A 20,313-nucleotide genomic window follows, 5' to 3' on the forward strand; every position below is an offset into this window, starting at 1 on the left:
AATTGACCTTTCCCTCACCCTCCGCAACATATCGATCCTTCAGCTCTGTTTTTTGAATGCCATGCCCAACTGCTTAAAGCAGTAATGATAAAACAATCCAAAGAAGAGCTATGGCTTCATTATCCATCCATTTGAAAAGTTAACTTTGTATTAAGAATACTTATTTAAAAAGCATCAGGTGTAAAGCTGAATTAGTTATGCTTAAATCTCAAATCCCTCTCAAGTCACCTTTCAGTGGCTTATCGTTACCTCACTTGGAAGCTCTGTTGTGCACTGTGTTGGATGGGTCTGGTATTTATTTGTACAATGCAAGTATACAGTATACAGTAATGACAATCAAGTACCTTTAACCAGAAAATGTGACTAAAGTTGGGAAAAAAACTCCGAATTGGTAAGGTAATGGTGGGGTGAATTGTGGCCGTTGGAGAATAAAGGGGAACAAGGGAAAGACAGACACATGATGGATGCAGTTAATGAGAGGGCGCTCCACTCCAGGGAAGGCAAAACAAAGAAGTGATTCAGATACCGAGAGAAGCCCTGCGTTCCAATAATATCCACTTTCTGCTATTTAGTATGGTAAAAAGAAAGATTTAGGATGTCCCAATTCTTGAGGTCAGATTTGGTATGCCTAAAAATACCCGGATGCCTTCCGCATCTGGTTGAGATTTTCAGTGTTGAAATCAGCATGCTATTTGGGCGATTCTGACCGACAATCCAATGCACACGGATATACTGTACAGTGTAAGCAAGATCAAGGTGCAGTGATATGATGAAATAAAATATGTAAAGGTATATCCCAACTGTACGCCTACTGCAATGCTAACTCGATTATTTTTACGATGAGCTGTAGTAAAAAGACAGTAGGCCATTTGGAACGGAGAGAAAATGTGGGAGGAAAGTGTGAAGGAATGGCAGAGTAACAGTGAAAAGAAAGAGAAGGAGGAAGCAGCAGCGAGGAAATGGAGTGAGTGATGTCCAGCGTGTGCACAGTATACTGCAGTCTTCTTCTCCCTGGTGTGTGGGGCCTTGATGTCTGGGACTAGAACACACTCCGAAAGCTGCAGCAGAAAGCATATACCCTGGTGGGCTTGCATTCACACACACGCAAAGACAACACACACCCATCTTGAAATCTTAATTCACTTCCCTTTCATCCGCCGAAGGACTTCATCTCAGTATAGCGCTGCATGCAATTAGTTTTGGGGCACAATGCTGATGAGTTAATTTCAACATTCACAGTGGCTGATGCATGTGATGGTAGTTCAGACGTGGTCGTGTCCAAAGGCAAAAGAGAGTATTGCTCTCTGTTGGCTTGAAGTGTCCAATGTACAGTACATGAATATATGATGCATTTGTCTGATGTATTACCCTTTAAATGCATGATACGATATGGACACCTGGCATTATAGTATTTGTGTGGTAGCCTATGTACAACGTTTTTTTTTAAATAAAGAACAAATACATAGGCCTAGTAAAAAGGAACTTTCATGAGAATGGATCCAAACCATTTATATCATTAATCTTACTGAAAAAGAAATCTGGAACAATGATGTTGTGAAGAAACTAGCACAGAGAGAGATGTGTTGGATGTACACACCAAATGGACTGAATGATGTCTACAGTTTAAAATGCTTTCTGGGTTAGGTATCTATGTCTCTTTAATGCCAACCAACATGGTCTTAAAGGGGAAGTAAGCAATGTATTTATGTTAATATAAGTGTTAAATCACTCTTTATTCATACAGTGATCACTTATATACAGTAGTGTTCACGTTTCATGAAGCCGATCTCTCAGTCACCCGCTCTGCATGTAATCGGCAAATAAACTTTTCGGGAACCAATCAGAAGAGAGAATGCTACAAACCGGCACCCGTCTCACTGCCGGTGCACTTTTTTAAATTAATTAATTAATAAAATAAAATTAAGAACATTTAAATGGTATGTAAATGGTATGTAATGGTGTTTGAATCCCCTGTGATTATTCCCTGTGTCTGTGTGGAGCAATGGCATGGGATGATTTGATTGGCTGTTGAATAATTAGGACATAACTCCCAGTTGTAGTGATTTTGCTGTTGTATTTATTTATCATTGAATTGAACCTGTCTTTTTTCAAATGCTCTGAAGAGGGCTTTGTGCTGAAACTCCGTCAGCATCATTTATTGTGATGTGTGCCTAATCAAACAAGTGAAAAATTAATTCAATCATTGATGGAACACCGCATTAAGCTAACAAATGGTTTCATTTTAAAGTAGCACTTGTGGATGCATTTTGCATATTTGGCCACTTGGGGCGACAGAACAGAAGCACATCTAACATTTGGTCACCTTATCTATCTATCTATCTATAAAGCAAGACACGTCAGTCTGTCTCTCTGTCTGTATGTGTGTCTGTGTGTCTGTGACTCGCATATCTCTCTCACTGTTAGTCAGATCAGCCTGAGCTGCCGGATATTGCTTGCACACGGCACAAAGGTGTGCATCCTTGATTGATTATGACGTTTTGGACCAAATATGTAGAAGTTATCATATTTATATCATGCTGGCGGCGAATACATACGCACACTGAAGGCCAAAGTAACGACGGGCATTAAGTGGCATGAAGTAGTCTCCAGCTAAACCCCGCCTCCCTCTGATTTGATTGGCTGCTGTGACCAAAGCTTGAAATGAGTGACGAGCGGGACACACACAGCAGACCTGCTTCCTACGGGCACTGCACTAGTAAGATCTAACACTTGTTGGCTTATAATTTGTTATTCACAAAGCCGAAGGACACAGAGTATCTTAACCAGCTAGCTGTTGTCCATTGTGTGCTGCCATTTAGAACTTTATCGAAGCTTTTCCATTAAAACAGGTGTCTGCTGCTCCAATACATAATGAGTTTGCAAAGTAACAAAAACTGATTGAATAGAGGCTGGAAGAAAGAATCACAAAGTCGGCTGGTCATTTTCAATGGGGTTGTCATAACAATCAATGCCCACTTTCATCCCCTTTCAGAGAAGAATATGGATTAGTGCAGCTTTAATCTCCCAAGACTAATGGTCATCTGTTTAGATGTTGTTCGATTACAGGCCCATGCAGCCCATTGCCCAAAGTGTTGAACAGACAGACATGCTTAGGCAAGTTTGGCAAGGCAAGTTTATTTATATAGCACAATTCGGACACACGGCCATTCAAAGTGCTTCACAGGGGCAAGATTAAAATGCATAATACACATTAGAAAAGAAAATGAATAGAAATACAACATTTAAAAGCTAATGAATAGAAATAGAACATTTAAATAGAGTACAAATTGCAGGTTAAAAGGGAAACAGAAAATGATTCAGACTTGATATAAAAGAGCTGAGAGTTGCAGCAGACCTCATGTTTTGAGGTCGGGTCCATCCTTCTATTGCTTTTAGTGGGAAAACAAAGGCAAACAGATGAATCCTGTATTTCAGACGCTCCCTATTGTTCCCCCCTTTTATTTCAACTCTCTGTTTGCCTCCATATATTATCCTAGCAATTATTCCAAAACATGTCACTGTGTATTTATCCACTTAACATTAAGTCAATGGGGCGTTTTTTTTTTTTTTTTTTCAAATTGTGAAAAAGGGGCTTGCAGTCATTTTCTGCCTTGACTTGATGTCCACTGGTGTAGCTCTATTGCCACCAGTTGAAAATGTGTCTCATAAACTCACCAGTTGACAAAGTAATTGCTCGTTTGTTGACATGCTAACGAGAGGGGCTTAATCACTTCTAGATAATGATCGGTTCCAGCTGCCTTTTTTGGTGTCGACTTTTCCCAATGTGTTTGTTTTGCTGACGACTTAAAGCTTGTTTTCGGCTGTGTGCGACTGTCAATACTGGAGCACCATGACATTTTTGCAATCAAAAGGAAGATAACTCCTTTGTTCAAAATTTGGAGTGTACAAAGCGGACATGTTTGAAATAGTTTGAAAGTGTCTAAGAATTTGTATTCGAGAAGATCCACTTGAAGTTTGTGTGAGGATTCAAGTTTTAAATTTGTTTGCTTTGTTTTGCTCTGATCAGCTACTTTGATATCAGTAAAGCCTTAATAGAGCAACATTAAATATAACGCAGGATTGGTTAACAAAATAATATAAATGCTGTACAAGGGGAATATTTTAATCTGTTTAATGTATGATAATGTTTCTTAGAAAATATAATTATATACAGTCCATTACAATTCCTGTTTTGCGTTAATAGGAATCTTTATATATATATATATATTGATGTACAATTCAAACCACACCAATGGCCTGTAAGCTCTACTCAATTCAGCATGAAAAACCACACTCTTCCACTGATATTAGCAAAAAGCCACGGTGAATGAATGACCTTGCTAAGCTACCTTGTACTACCTTAAAATGCAAAGCAACAAGTCTTCAGGTCATGATCACAGTTATTAAACTATTACTCTGCAAAGACAATCTTGTATATTTTTCCCTTAAAAGTCATCAGCACTGTCATTAGCACGCTAAGAGCTGAACCAATATTCAAAATAGTGTTGAGCACCTTGACTTGGTCTTTCGGGATAGGGGCACATTTAGTTATGCTTATAATACGTTTTCCTCAGAGTTGGTTAATAGCTGAGGCAACAAGGCTAATGCAAGTGAGATGCGACTGACATTTTGATTTAGTAATTGCAAGATGGGGATTCAGACGGGGAGAGTTCTCTTAAAAAAACAGGAACACTGACTGTCAGTTTCTTGTTTAAGGGAAGCAAAAAGTGCAGTTATGTCTTCTCAGTACACCTCCTGCCTGCCCAAAAACAGTAAAGTGTATCTAAGTGCCTGGTGTTTCTAAAAATGCCCAAGCATTTTTTCCCTCATTCAGTTCTGAGGCTTAATGCAGTACATCTTCAGTGAAGAAGGCTGCTTTGAGGTTCGCTATACAAACATATTTTTAAGAAACACTTTAGGATTTCCATGAGAAGCATTTTGAAGGGACAGTGGGTAGTTTATTCTATTTTCCAGCTGGTGTCCTGGTTGTTTAATGGGTGTTTCAGATTCACACTGTCATGTAGGGTATGAAATGATTTGTGCCTGTGTGTTAACCTTTAAAAGGGACAAGACCACACAGACACACACACACACACACACACACACACACACACACACACACACACACACACACTTTGATACACCCTCATTTCTACATTGGTATGGCACAAATCCACTCCCAACAAATACTGTATATACCCAAAATACACATTAGAGTATTCACCCATGATCACACTTTAATCCACGTGTTGCTATGTGATGCAGCCTACATGGCAACAGTCCACTTCCCCTTTCCAACATTGCACTCTTACTCCCCTGGCACTGTGATCTTGCTTGGCCTGAGCCATATGTTCACAGTCTGAGTAGAAGGACCCCTTTGGGCATGTGACACGCATATTCCCACAAGAACCATCCAACGGTCCCCCTGTGAGAGGCTGGCTCGCCTGGAAGGCCTGTGGGGGGAAGAGAGGCTCAGCCAGAGGTGGAAAGGTCTTGGACATCTGCGGGCCTCAGAGCTTTATGAGGACATGGATAGTGGATGGGCGAGGGAGACAGGAGACTGGTTATTTTGCCATCTGTACAGAAATCCAGTTTATTTCTATCTAGACTGGATTTGCTGATGCCTGTCAGAGGTAAAGGTGAAGGGAGCGATATATTTATGTTAATACACGTGTTAAATCGCTCTATATTCATACAGGGATCAGTTATATAGAGTGTCTTTGATAAATAATGATCTGTGTGCATAATAGTGCGGATGTGTTTTTCGCGTTTGCTTGACTAATCTTTTTTGAACATTACTGTATGCATTTAGTTAAATATAGTGCTGAATATTAAGCAACAGACCCCCTGTGTCTCTTTCATCTTCCCGTCCCCAGCTGTCTGTGTGACAGAGTTGTGACCCTCCACTGTGGAGTGAAGTATCACTGCTGACCACTGATCCACTTCACTGCAGACTCGGCCTTCATGTCTTGTGATTCGCTGTGAAGTCTTTTTTGCACAGTTCTTATCAAAGTGCACCGTCTGCTGATTATCTCTCTCCCAAAGAGCAGCGACCAAAGCAGAGACCAAAACCTGTGAACACTGGGAGTGTTGGATCAGGTTTTTTCCTACAGGGGAGAACATTGCATCAAGAGAATAACTAACCCTGTGTTCCAAATTGCATGATTTTTATTTTAACTATACTGCATACTAAAATATGTTTGTTTGCATATTGCTAAATGTAATTGGATGAACTAGGAAATCATGGCATTGTTGGCATACTGCATTGGACATGAATGTATTGGTACATCCTAAACCTTTTTTCTGGCATACTACATAGTATGGAAGTATGGGTATTTCAAGGCAGAGTTTATGCAAAGCTCTATCTCCCATCCATTAGCCTCAGGACCTTGTAGTGGTTGCAACAGTTTTGATTACCGTGAGGAAGCTCTTGCTGTGTATTTTTCCTCCACCACCCATACTAAAGATGGACGATCCTCATATTCACATTCTGCTGCTTATCCAGGCCTGGGTTGCAGTATCCACAAAGGTCAAACAAGCCCTGCGTTCCAAATCACATACTTTTTTCTTTTTACTACACTACATACTAAAGTACAGAAGAGTTTAAGGGCCACAGGAGAGAAAAACAGTCAATTAAGGAAGGTTTTTTTTTCATTGTGTCGAGAAATGTCAAGAATAAAGACGAATACTGCAAAATGCTATTGGAATTAGTGGGGCATTTCTGTATTTTCAGCATACTATAATTGACGTGCATGTATTGGGACATCCTACATCTTTTTCTAGCATACTAAATAGTATGGAAGTATGGATATTGGAACTCAGGGTACTTAGCAGAAACATGTCCTTCAGGATGTGCTATCCCTCCAGTGTGTTCTAGGTCTGCCCAGGGGGTCTCCTCTCCTCTCAGTTGGACGTGCAAGGAACACCTTTACAAGGAGCGATTTTGGTCAAATGCTCAACTCCATCTTGCTTTTATTCAGATTTTAAACCTTCATGACATGCACTATTAATTAAAGTGAGATTTGGAGGTATTGGTAGGTGGAATTGTTTTACCTTGTGTCAAAGCCATGGCTAACTCTTTCTCCTGTTTCATACTTGTTGTGCCAAGCAAAGGTAACCAGCTGCTGGTTGTGGCATTGCATTTCTGTGTAGATAAATGAGTGTGGCAACGATCTTCTCAAACAGTCCTTAGCATAAATAATGTGACTAAGCGTATCCCACAATGTCAAACCATTGCCTTCAAGAGGGAGCCCCTAGCAACTTTTCATTGATGATCATTCATGACCTCATTGTTTCAGTCGTTATCAAAAGCTCATGGCCGTCGTAGGTGCATTTATACAAGGGGAGAGAGTTGGAAAGTGGGTCAACCAGTACTGTGAGCATTCAGGGGTTAGACCAGGAATCGTGAGGAGCAAACACATCCTGAATGTGGTCAACACACTATGTTTCTATTTTGTTTTATTTTTTTCACTGGTGCTTTGTGTTTTTTTTTTACCTTAGTTAGTTCTGTTTGTTCTGTGATGTCCTGTTTTGTGCTCTGGGGTTCCCTCCTGTTTATGTTGTTAATTTTTATCTTGTTTAATTGTATTTTCTTTTAACATTGATGCCAGGGGACTACAGATGAAAAATAGCCTTTTGGTTAATTCTGGCATTTTTAACCCATGTATGATCATGTGTTTTATTAATTTGCACTGTCCCCTTCTTAATCTTAAACAAACTGAATTGAATCAAATACATGTGATATTCGTTAGAGTTTGATGCCAGTCTTTCTGCTGCCTGTGGAGTATTCATGACTTACTTCGATTGCCATAAATTCACACAGATTGTAACGGTTGAATCCCTTCCTCTCTTCACAGGTTATCCTCATCCTAACCAAGCTGTACGACTTTCACATTGGCAGCGTCACTGAGAGCACTCTTTGGAGGTGAGTACACTGGATGAGATTTATTCATAAAATACAGTATGTACATGTAGTTAGATTGTCTTTGAAACATGTAATGCTTGTCCACACTGCCACGGGTTATACTTAGCTCCATACAATGATTATGTGTGTTTGAACTAACCGACCAGTCAGGTAAATATATATATATTATTCCAATGACTGACTGTTAAAAAAAACATTAAAACAAATACTCTCTATTTGCCTACAATTTTTTTTTCTTATACAAACTTTGAACCATCAGTCTCCTCCTGTCTGCAGTCACTCTGTGTCCATTAAGGAAGTTTTGTTTTTTTTCATTATGTCGAGAAATGTCAAGAATAAAGACGAATACTGCAAAATGCTATTGGAATTAGTGGGGCATTTCTGTATTTTCAGCATACTATAATTGACGTGCATGTATTGGGACATCCTAAATCGTTTTCTGGCATACTAAATAGTATGGAAGTATGGGTATTGGAACTCAGGGTACGTAGCAGAAACATGTCTTTCATGCAAACTTTGAACCATCAGTCTCCTCCTGTCTGCAGTCACTCCGTGTCCTCACCTTCTCCCTGGTGCGGTGAACACTTATGTTCTTGTGTCATGCACGGTCAAACATGAGTCACCCAGGGGTGGAGGAAGCTGTTAGGCATGCTCTTGTTCTGGCATATTGTCTGATGTACTCCCCTTACTCAGGGAAATACCAGAAACACACACACACACACACACACACACACACACACACACACACACACACACACACACACACACACACATACACCCATGGAACAACAAGGGTATAGCTTGTAAAGAGCAAAAATACACTTGCCGAAGAATGGGTAACGCCCTGATGAGAAGAAAACCGCATGTAACCCATTTTCAAATCCAAATGGATGTTGTAACACACAAAGCACTGTTGTTTATTTTATCTCAGGGTGCTTTCTCACCTACTGTACCACGTTTGGTCCGGATTTCTGATTTTTCTGCTTGATCCGAACCAAAATTCAGGGTGTGAAACCATAGACCGGACCGGACCAAAAAGCCTGACCATTCTGTACAGAGACCATCCCCTTTGGTCTCTGTACAGAATCAACAAAAGAAATCACTAAAAATTCTGTTCACAACTCTGGCATACTGTTTGAGAGCCATTCATGGATGCTATCTAAGTAAAAGCTAAAGTTAGCATGCTCTGTCCGGCTATATATTGTATTTCCGGAAGTTAACAATTAAGCAGTCCCACCCAACAATACCCAAGTTAACATGTTAGCATTATCGTCCAGCTGTATTTTAGACTTTAGAAATGGCCATTCTTTAACGCACCAAACACATTTACTTCTCCGTTTTGCTCACATTGTTCAGCTTGAAGTAGTTGTTTGACAATAATAATTGCTGCAAGCTGACAGCAAGCTATTTTCATTTGGATGAACACACTTTCCCCTGTGATTTGGACCCTGAAGCTAAGAAAAGCATTGTTCTGATGTTTGAATAAGTGCAATGAAAATGCAATCTGCCTGATAGTCGGCAGTGACATGAAACACAACTGCAGACACATTGGATCATGAATCCTTTATAATAATCAAATGTTTAGCCATTACTAGCTGCATTTTCACCCAAGTACCTATTATTATACAACAAGAAAAGCACATTTTCTTTGGTGTGGTTAACGTTTATGACCCCTAGTCCCTGTTGCATTATCCTCCCGAGACATATCCCCCTTCAAAACCATGCACAGATGGCAGAGGGAGTCTAAAATGTAAAGTGCAGGAGAGGTGATAACCATCCTAATGCAAATTGAATGGAGCTGGAATAAAAACAAATATCACAGGATGCATTTTTTTCAAATGCCAAGTTTTTAGTTATCAAACTGCAACTGCCTTACTTCATGGCACATGATCTAGGCATCTGACATGTTTCCACCTAATGTTATATTCAATGTTGCCTCCAAAGGCAACCGGCTCTTTCAGGGGATTCTAGAAGAATCAATGGAGCAACGCAGCAATGAGGATTCTGTTTGGAGAACGAATCCCCTTTAATAAACACCTGAACATTAGATTCTAAGTTAAATCAATGATACTGAAAACTTAATAAAGAAGGGGTGGAGAGAGCTGATCCCGCATACAGCACTGACAGCATGGATTTATTAAAGACACCACATCCAAAGATGGTACATAATGACAGCCAGGGCCGCCGCTCCCTATACGCAGAGTACGCAGACTGCGTAGGGCATCAAGTTCCTGGGGGGGGGCACCCCAAAAAAAAAAATATATATATATATATAGGCTATAGGGGAAGGTGGGGTGATTTGTGCATTTTGGAAGTTGCAAAACCCCTTGTTTCTAGAAAACCGTGGAAGAAATTGGAAATGTGACCACATATTTAAGAAGAGCCATCCATTTGACTCATCCTGTAAAGAAGGGAGACACAAGGAATAAGATATAAGCACATTTAAGCTCAAAAAACTGTGTTTTGCCTTTCAAAGTAAAATTTCCATGATCAAGGTTTTTTGATTATTGTGTCTGAACAATTATAGACACGTTTGAAAACATTTGACACATGTTTTAGTGCTTTGGTATGCTATACTTTGAGTCTATATAGTTAGCACAATGTCAACCCTAAATTGCTGCATCATGCCTATTATCCAAAATTCTGGGGATGGGGTGATTTGTGCGCAAGGGCCTGGGTGAGTTATAAGTAAGTAAGTAAGTAAAATGTATTTATAAAAGCACATTTATGACAGTTTGCACTGTCCAAAGTGATGTACATAGTGCATTCAGTAGGTAAACAATGAAGGTAAAATAACAATAACCAAAATAAAAGACGTAAAGCCCATACATCCACATAAACACAGATAGTAGTGCAGAGGTAAGTAAGTAGTGCAGAGGTTAATGGGGAGGAAACACCAGGGTGTACATATGGGTTTTGAGCCTTGATTTAAAGGCAGAAATGTAGGGGGAATCACATTTGTCAGGTGGCAGTTGGTTCCACAAGCACGGAGCAACTAGTGCAAAGTACATTTCTGAGAGTTGTGCCAGTGGCATGGCTGTATACGCTGGTCACCAAAAGAAAGTGATTGTCTACAGTAGCTCAGAAGAGGGTGACATCTCAATTCCACTTAACGACACCACTGATGAGAGTTCAGATGGCCAGAAAGATGATGATGGTGACTTTGTCATTGTGACACAATGACGCACAAATCACCCCACGTAGTGGGGTGATTTGTGCGACAAGACAACTTTTTTTCCGAAAGCTATATTTCTTAAACAGTTTATTCCAGATCCAAAGTTTTTATTGCCAGGGATGCACAACATCCTGAAATATATGTACATATTTGAGTTGGAGACATAACTGTCAAGGCCTGACTTTAAAATCACTTTGAGTAAAAAGTTGCACAAATCACCCCACCTTCCCCTATATATATATATATATATATATTTTTTTTTTTAATTAAAAAGGAAAAAGAGATGGTCCGGGGGCCCCCCAAAATAGATTTTTTTTTTTTAAAGTTCATGATAATCATTACATTACAAAACATATAAATTAGTTATGAACAGGCCCATCGTTGTTTTTTCTTAATTGTGTAACCTATCCAGGGGTGGATTACTGCACAGGCACACCGGGCACAGGCCCAGGGGCCCAAGGGCTCAGGGGGGCCCCTAGCCAGAGATACTGATAGTAACTTTTCATGTTGCATAGTCAAAGAGCTCAGTCACTGATGTCAATAACAGGGTCCAAAAAGGAATAGCCTAAATATAAATACTCATTAAAATGTAACAAGATAGAAATCATCATGGGCCCCTCAACTAGTAGGGGAGAAATACAAAAGCAAGTTAAAAACAACAGCATTAGTAGCTCTGTCTAAGGGGGTTGAAGGCCCCCTCACACATACACAAATACACTTTATATGTGTGAATTCTAAATTGTTCATATCCACCCTTTATCTGTTGAAATGGGCCCCTCCATCATAGAACATGGGTCTGCAGACCAATCTACTGTTTTTACAGTTGCAGAGTAAAGAGTGCTACCTGTTTAAGAAAAATCTGAAAAATAATGTTCCTTCTGCATCTCAGGATTTGATATCTCTCTAGTCTCTAAAATGTCCTCACAAAGTGCACCAGATTGATGCATTTTACTTTAAAAAGGTAAAAAAAAATCCACCCACCCCCCAACAAGGTACAGGGTCCCTCCAACAATACCCCAAAATCCTGTGGGAAACACTGACTTCCTTAATATGTTTTTGCCATTAATTGTATGTATCCGTGTAGAAAATTCAGTGTACCTGACTGGATAGGGACAAGTGGGGGGCCCTTTAAGAGTGTAAGCCCAGGGGCCCATTATCTCATAATCAGTCTATGATCCTATCACTCAATTCCTTTGCAAAGGCAGTTTTTTCACAAGTTAAGCTGTTCTTTCTGTTAGTAAATGCTGGCAAATGTGCCAAAAAGCAGTCGCAGAGATCTTGCAAGGGCAAAAAAATGTTGCTCACGCCCTGCGGACGCGAGCTTCTGGGTCTTTTTTTTGGGGGGGGGGGAGTGGGGGGGGCATCACTGACAATTTCTGCTTAGGGCACCCAAAAGCGTAGCAGCGGCCCTGATGACAGCGGACTTCCAGTTGACTTCTTGAACTGATGGATGGATTAATGTAAAGGTAAAATTGTAACGTTGTGCTCATTCTCAGGTTCATAATTGATATTTGGATTCTACAAGAAAACTGTTTTCAGTGTGTAAGGTCCAAAAAGAACCATTTAGATTTCTCACAGTGCCATTACTGAATCTCCTCTTCGCTATTAAATCTACATTTTAGCTAAGCTCCCAAAAAGCCCAGTCTGCTCTGATTGGCCAGACCCACATAGGGGTGCATAGACACCGCCAGCTGCCTCAATATGTTGGGACCGCCTGTTAGATTCAGGAGTATCTAGGGCTGTGCTTATCCCAGGATGAGGTAGTGCTAAGTTAGGTTGGTCATGAGGGGCGTGGCTTTTGACTGGGGTTTTTTTGAACACTGTTTTTCAGAAAGGTGTATCTGGATCAGGGGCCTGATGGGGCAAACCAGTTATTTGTTTTTCCACTGCAAATTAACCAGAAAACTAGCCTGGAAATCCAGGCCTGCCACTGGCAAATTTAATTTGTTGCGCCTGTTGGTCTGGACACTCTCCATTGACCCCCATTAAATGTCATGAAATCCTGAGCTACCAATCAATTTGTTCTTTCTGATATGGGCGGGCCAGAGCCTTATGTATGGTGCTCTGTGGTGGAAGTAACCGGATGACAGCAGTGCTGCTGTGCATGTGCCGCCAAAGCCGTGATAGTAAACAACAGAGATGGCTGTGGATATGTGGTTTGAGTTGTTTGAGACGGCTTTGGCCTCGACCCTTTACGATTTGGAAGACGGCACTAAAATCATGTATAGCAAGTTAGAGGAATGAGACTGGTTGTAGTGCTATCCAACTCTGCGCAGTGGCATTTGAAATGCACGAGTAAGAGCCGCCCCTCGAGTTTGGAAGGTCTATTGATCTTGGCCAGACCCTTTATCATTCTAGATATGGGTATAGGATTTCCGGGCTACCGGAAAACTGGTTTCTGAGCAGAATCTCGGCCCAGAACTAGATGGTTGGGGACAAGCAGTATGCTGGAACATAGGCTAGGGTCCACTGCTGATATCCTGGACTGGGAGGGGAATCATTATGTGTTCACCTACCACTGCCAGTCATTCACGTCCAGCTAACTGACGGCTAACCTGCTTCTTTCTCTAACTTATTTTGTTCGTTCCTATTTTATTTTGACTTTTTCAAACTATTTGTCCTCAATATGAACAATCATATGATTGATCTGATTCAATTTTAATTTGTGCTTTAAATAACTTCAATGAAACCAGATTAAAACGAGGGTAAACCAGTTATAAAGTGGATTGACCTATAGGGATAAAAGCTGCAATTTGATTTAAAGTGTACAGTATATCCATCGAATACCATATGCAACTGAAATGTTACCTACAATAAATATTATCATTTGTTTTTACTCAGATTAAATTAATGACATAGGTAATAGGGTTTTCAGAAGAAAAACGTAAAAATGTTGCTATGATGGTTGTTTCTTTCACTACTTTATGTCCACTTTATGCCTGACTACTTTATGCATCACTTGCCTTGATTGATTGATTGGGGTCAACATGTTGGCTTGGTGGTATAGTGTTCAGCTTTTGTAGCTTACAAACAGACTGCATGCTCCAAAGCTACCACCCATGTTCCCTTTACTAGTTATGTAAGGCACACTTACAAATGAATGGCAAAAGTGCAGTTTAGGTCAGAAGTTAACAATGAAAACTACAGTGAGTTCTTACTTATTTGCATATTTCAAAAGAAGCACTTTCTAGAAAGCTAACAAAATCAATGAATGTCTAAGCATCATCCTTTGCAACATACCAACAGTAGCTAACCTTTTGCATGCAAATTAGCATTCATTCGACTGTCATAAAGCCTGGCCTTGTCAATAGAGTTAAATGCCAATGACAGTTAAATCTGTAGGGAAGACTTATTCAGGTGAAGTTACTTATCCCTGATGTGAGAATAGTGACGGGACATCAGTTGGCTTGAAGATCAGCATTATTGGCAGCACTCCCAACCCTCTGGCACACACACACACACACACACACACACACACACACACACACACACACACACACACACACACACACACACACACACACACACACACACACACACACACACACACACACACACACACACACACACACACACACACACACACACACACACAGGCACACACAGGCACACACACTCACTCACTCACTCACTCACTCACAGACAGACAGACAGACAGACACGCACACACACAAACCCACGGTGAGGGTAGCAGCTGTCCATCTAAGCTTGACTTGACCAATACATCAACGTGTATATATAAAAATATATATATATATGAAAAGACAAACAGACAGACATGAATTACCAAATAATCAAAACAAATCTTCATTTTAACATTTGAGATGGGACTGTTAGAAGTGGATTCAAAGTAAAGGTAAAAATGATTGAAGAATAAACAAAGAGAAAGATCAAAAGGCAAAAATCAAGCTCAAGTGTGTGGCAAGACCTGAGGCAACCCTAAGGGCTGTCTCCTGTCTTGCTCCCAGTCGGTGATTTGTCTCTGTGTAGCCGGCTAATTGAGATCACAGCATTGATAGGGTTTGAAAGAGGTGCGGGTGCGGGAGAGAATGTTTTATCGCTTCACGGGGAAAAGAGGCCCAGAATGGCAAGTTTCTAACGCAGATTTTTTGTTGTTGTCGTAAAGGTCACGGGTGGTGGGCAACACCTCAAAGTATCGGCCAGTCACTCCTGTCAATTTTAATGAACATTCTGACCTTATACAATGAAAGCCGATCAGTCAGTCTTTGCATAATAATTTTCAAAGGAGTCCTCGTTTGTGTTGTTGTGTGTGTGTGTGTGTGTGTGTGTGTGTGTGTGTGTGTGTGTGTGTGTGTGTGTGTGTGTGTGTGTGTGTGTGTGTGTGTGGTCGATGGGAAACAAAACGCTGGCAACTATTCATTGTCGGTAATAAATCAAACTAAGCAAAACAATTCTTCTTCAAAGTTGTTCAACCTCTCTCATCTGGCCCCCCTGGAGAATAGCTTCTCTGTGGGTGAAAATGTATCAAATATGACAAGCCCCGGTTCCCATTTGCAGGTAATCAGACGTGGGTAAAATGAATGCCAACAACAAAGTCAGGTTGTATCCTCTTATCACTGAATGAATGACATGCAGTGATTTTTTATTTTTTTGCAAAACTAGCCTAAGCAGACTGAAGTTGTGCTTACAGTTTGCTACATAATTACTGAGCTGAAAGCTTGACGATGAGCAGATTAATTTTTTCGACATTGGCTGTTCATATAAACCAAAGTCCAATTACATTATTACAGTATTTCTTGTGTTTTCGTTCAAACCACTATGAGTTGGAGTTTTGCAATTTTACAGTAATATAGGAATATATATTTTTTTTAACCTTTATTTATACAGATAAATCCCATTGAGACCGAAGACTCTTTTACAAGGGAGACCTGTTTTCCTTTCCCCACGTTACCATTCACACGCCGATAGCAGGCTAACTATCGACATTCACACGAGGCAAGGTGGGTGAAGTGTCTTTCCCAAGGACACAACAAATATGACACAGGTGGCAGGGCGGGGATCGAACCTCCAACCCTTTGATCGTCGGCCGACCCGCTCTACCAACTGAGCCACAGTCGCAGGTGTTTAGAAGCCTACAGGTATAAAAACCAAATACTCAAACTGACCTATAGTCTGACTCTGACCTAGTCCACCTTGCATCTTCCCTTTTTATTAACTCCCTCTGGGGCACATGCAGTGGCAATACAATCTCAGACGAAAAGTTATTACACTATCTCCACGGTCTGAGATAGTTCAATGAAATCAATATCTTCTGAGAATGAACAACTCTCCCCCCAATGGACTTGGAATGGAATGGAAAGCACACCGTATACACACACACTAAAGATGTAGTAACTGACTTTATCCTCACAGGCACATTGCTGCAGTCTCTTGTCAGTTTGTCCTATTTTCATTAAGGCACATTTTCACACCAAATGATCAGGCATTTGAGTCTAATTATTTTGATTTAATTGGTCGTATTCTCGCCCTCAGCAAATTAACGCTGATCTGATAAAGGGAAAAAAAGAGCATTCTCTTCTCTCTCTCTCTCTCTTCTTTGTCTTCTATTATAAATGCTGATTACAGTTGTAATGGTGTGTAGTATGAAGAAAATGTTCATTACGAGGATAATGGCCTGAAAATAGTGTTAGTGAAAATGACAGTGATTACGATGTAATGGGCTACGGTTAAACAACTGGCATGGTGGGGGTATTTTTTTAGGCATCACTAGTTGCTTCAATTCTGGGAAATACATGGTAATCCAGAAACATAAAGGCATCAGAGTTTCACAAATTAAAGATATAAATAAATTGTATTACATTGTAACCAATGTCCCTTTAAAGTAACAGTACAGCTGTGGACACCAACTTTTTTTTTACTTTGTCACCCAGTTTAATAAGTATATCCCAGACGGGGAACTGAAAAGATGTGCCTATATTAAAAATGTCCATTGCAGACTATAACAGACGGGAAGGGTGAAACAAAAAAAAACATTCACCACTTTATCAACACCTTTCCTTAGAGAGGGCCATTCATGTTGGATTGGATTCCAATGCCTAAATACAGGGGGCCCATCATAGAAAGAGAGTGTGTTCCAAATCGTATAGCTACTGTTTCTTTTCCTATTCTGCATACAACAGCTGATCGGCCCAAATAGCATGCTGATTTCAACACTAAAAAATCTCCGACCGGATAGAGCGGGGCATCCCGCTCCCCATATTTTTAAGCATGCTCTGACCACAAGAATTGGGACATCCTATCTTTTTTTTCTACCATATTAAATAGCAGATAGTATGGGGTATTGGAACTCAGGGAGACAGTGAGAGAGAAGTAGCTTACACGCCTAATCACTGCCTGGCTGCAAACTCCCTCCACTCCCCTCTGTGCCACAGCGGGGGTCACCTGGGGGTGAGGAGTGACATCCTCTCAAATTGCATCATTTTGCTGAGCATGCTCACAGGCTGTGTGATATTTCACAGGTCAGTGCCTATAATAAGGGCCCCGGCTCGCTCAGAGAGACCCACCTGATGGCTCTGACCTTTCAGCAATTGGACCTGGTATTTCCCTCAAAACCCTTTGCCAGAATATTTTCAAGAGCACTTCAATTGAAAGCGCTTTGGGGGGTTGGGGGGGGGGGGATTGGGTTGATGCAGCGATACCATGTGTTCTCCTAAAATGGAAGAAAACAGCGGAAGATTACAATCCTTTTTTCTACAATCAATATTGTTGTATTGTCGTGTTCCCTCAGCCCTTACACATTGTGCTAGCCTCTATTGACTCTAGTTTTTGGTTCAAAAGTTTTTCAATCGTACTGTTGAGGTTGGGATGACAAAAAGGAAGTGGCGAATAAATAATCACTTAAAGGTGAAGTTAGCGATTTATTTATGTTAATATAAGTGTTAAATCGCTCTTTATTCATACAGTGATCACTTATATAGTGTGTTTGTTTCATAAAGCCGATCTCTCAGTCACACGCTCTGCATGTAATTGGCAAGTAATCGGCAAGTACACTTTTCGGGGATCCCACTACTGATAACCAATCGGAAGAGAGAGTGCTACAAACCAACACCTGTCTCACTGCCGGTGCACATGAATAGCGACAGACGGGTGAATGTATATGCGCCTATAATTCGGGACCAGATAAAAAATCCTTCCCAATATCTGTTTTGATGGTTTTTTATCATGTTTTATCACACTTAAGATCTGAGAGGATACTGGATAACTCGCTGCTTGAAGACCGCAGTGCATTAATGTGGTGACGTGGGGACGAGGGAGGGGACTGCTAACTGCAGGAAGTTAGCTAAACTGACCATTGCGCTTACTGAACCTTTAGGCCTGGCAAGATAAGGGAAAAATTACAGTTACTTTAAAAAGAATATCATTGCATTCATTGTTTCTGTCTGCAGGCCACCACCCTGACCACTATCTACCTCTGAACACAACAGACTCAGTCATTCCTGAAAGCAAATCAATGTAAAAATCATCAAATAAGAATGGAATTGCTCGATTATGAAGTTAAATGGAAACAAGAACAAATAAAGAACCAGTTAGAACTTATTACTCAAGTTGTTTTTTTCATTCACATGCAATGCTGGTCCTGGTAAGTTCTCTTCATGATAGCATACAATACATGCAGTCATGAAGTCATAAGACACATTTGTCAGACAGCATAGTCAGAGAGGGTAATTCATATAACATTCTGGTGTCAAAACAAAGCCGGCACATGATTGTGTATATTAAGCACAGCATTATAGCCATTTTTTTGCATGCTGTAAATTACAGCGACCCTATTTTGTTTCCCCTCTTTACTTAACTCATAAATCACCCTTTGCTCTTATTAAAGAGCAATAACATATCATTTATTCTGATCCTTTCACCCAATATTGAGAAATAATACCTTTTTAATTACAAACTCTTTCAGGCTTTTTCCCCTCATATCCTGAAACACATGCTCATTTGCTTGCTGTCATTACTGTATACAGAAGATTGTGGATTTCATAATGACGCCCTCAGTCTGGAGGCAATGTGGGGTTTTCGCAGCACAGTAATTCAACAGCATTTCTGGCTTTGTTTCCAGAGTGTGCTAATCAACTTAAATCTCATCAACCATTCAGATTTTGCTAGTTAATCATTCTTTCCTCTTCCCTTTTTTTTTTTTTTTAGAAATGTTCAACTCACATTTCTTATTGTTTAAAAGTTAAATACATGTGTAAACTGGGTTGTGAATCTTTTGGAATCCCGCGAGTCGATTTGATTCCGATTCTTGGGGTCAAGATTTGTTTAAAGGTCACATATTATGCTAAATTTACTTTTTAAATGTGTTCTAACATATCCATGGGGCCACGGTGTGCCTAGAGACTGCCAAAATATCAAAAAAATAACAATCTCTCCTTTTCTCACTCTCCCCCTTTCTGAAACCCCCACCCCTCCCCCCCAATATACTCCAGTCAGAATTATCGCCGACTATTAGGTAATAGTCGGCACAGCCACATCCCCATATTTTCTTTATATGTCCATGCTTCCCCCCCAGAAACGTCCACCGTGCAGTAGTCTATGATAACCCCACCCCCCCATTTCTTATTGGTCCACGGCCCCGAGATCCGATGGAAAATTTTTCCGAGCGACAGCCATGTTGTTTTCCCCGCTAAGCGACAAGATGCCCTTAGTACAGCCTGAATGTTACATACACCAACACAGAATGCTTTTGCTCATACTCCACTAATTTATCTTAACCACAGCAGTCACGGATAGGAAGCTACCTGTGCTTTTTTTTAAACGGTGAAACTAAAATAATAGTTTTTATTGGTAGTTTTGCCTGACTGGTGTATAGCTATTAGCTTTGGGACAAGCAACCAGCTTTTGCTCATAACACGCTGTTTATATTCCCCACAGCAGTCTGAAAATGACTCGTTTTTAACATGACAAAGGATGGGAAGATATTCCTGTAGAAATCACACTTTGAAGCTACTGTTTTCACTGGTTTAAATCGTCTGAGTCTTATTTTTAGCGTTAACGCCCATGTAGCTTCGTTTGTAGCACCAAGTTTTGCTCCTAATACACTAACTTAGCTTTCCCCTTACAGTCTAATAATGACTCGTTTTTAACATGACAAAGGATGGGAAGATATGCATGTAGAAATCAAACTTTGAAGCTACTGTTTTCACTGGTTTTAATCATGTCAGGTCATGTCAAATTGTTAAAAGTATGGCTTAGC

At 40.4% G+C, this 20,313-nt stretch overlaps 1 protein-coding gene across 1 annotated transcript in view; it reads left to right on the forward strand.

The window, feature by feature from the left end:
• The window catches only part of sorcs3a (sortilin related VPS10 domain containing receptor 3a), a gene marked incomplete at both ends in the record, with an annotated part of 253,632 nt that overhangs the window by 86,147 nt on the left and 147,172 nt on the right, over positions 1 to 20,313 (forward strand). The window contains one exon of the mRNA XM_080029079.1: positions 7,857 to 7,924. Coding sequence (XP_079885205.1) covers positions 7,857 to 7,924 — 68 coding nt within the window. The remainder of the gene's footprint in view (positions 1 to 7,856; positions 7,925 to 20,313) is intronic.

Source organism: Ammodytes marinus (assembly GCF_949987685.1).
Source record: "Ammodytes marinus genome assembly, chromosome: 6".
Taxonomy (NCBI): Eukaryota; Metazoa; Chordata; class Actinopteri; order Uranoscopiformes; family Ammodytidae; genus Ammodytes; species Ammodytes marinus.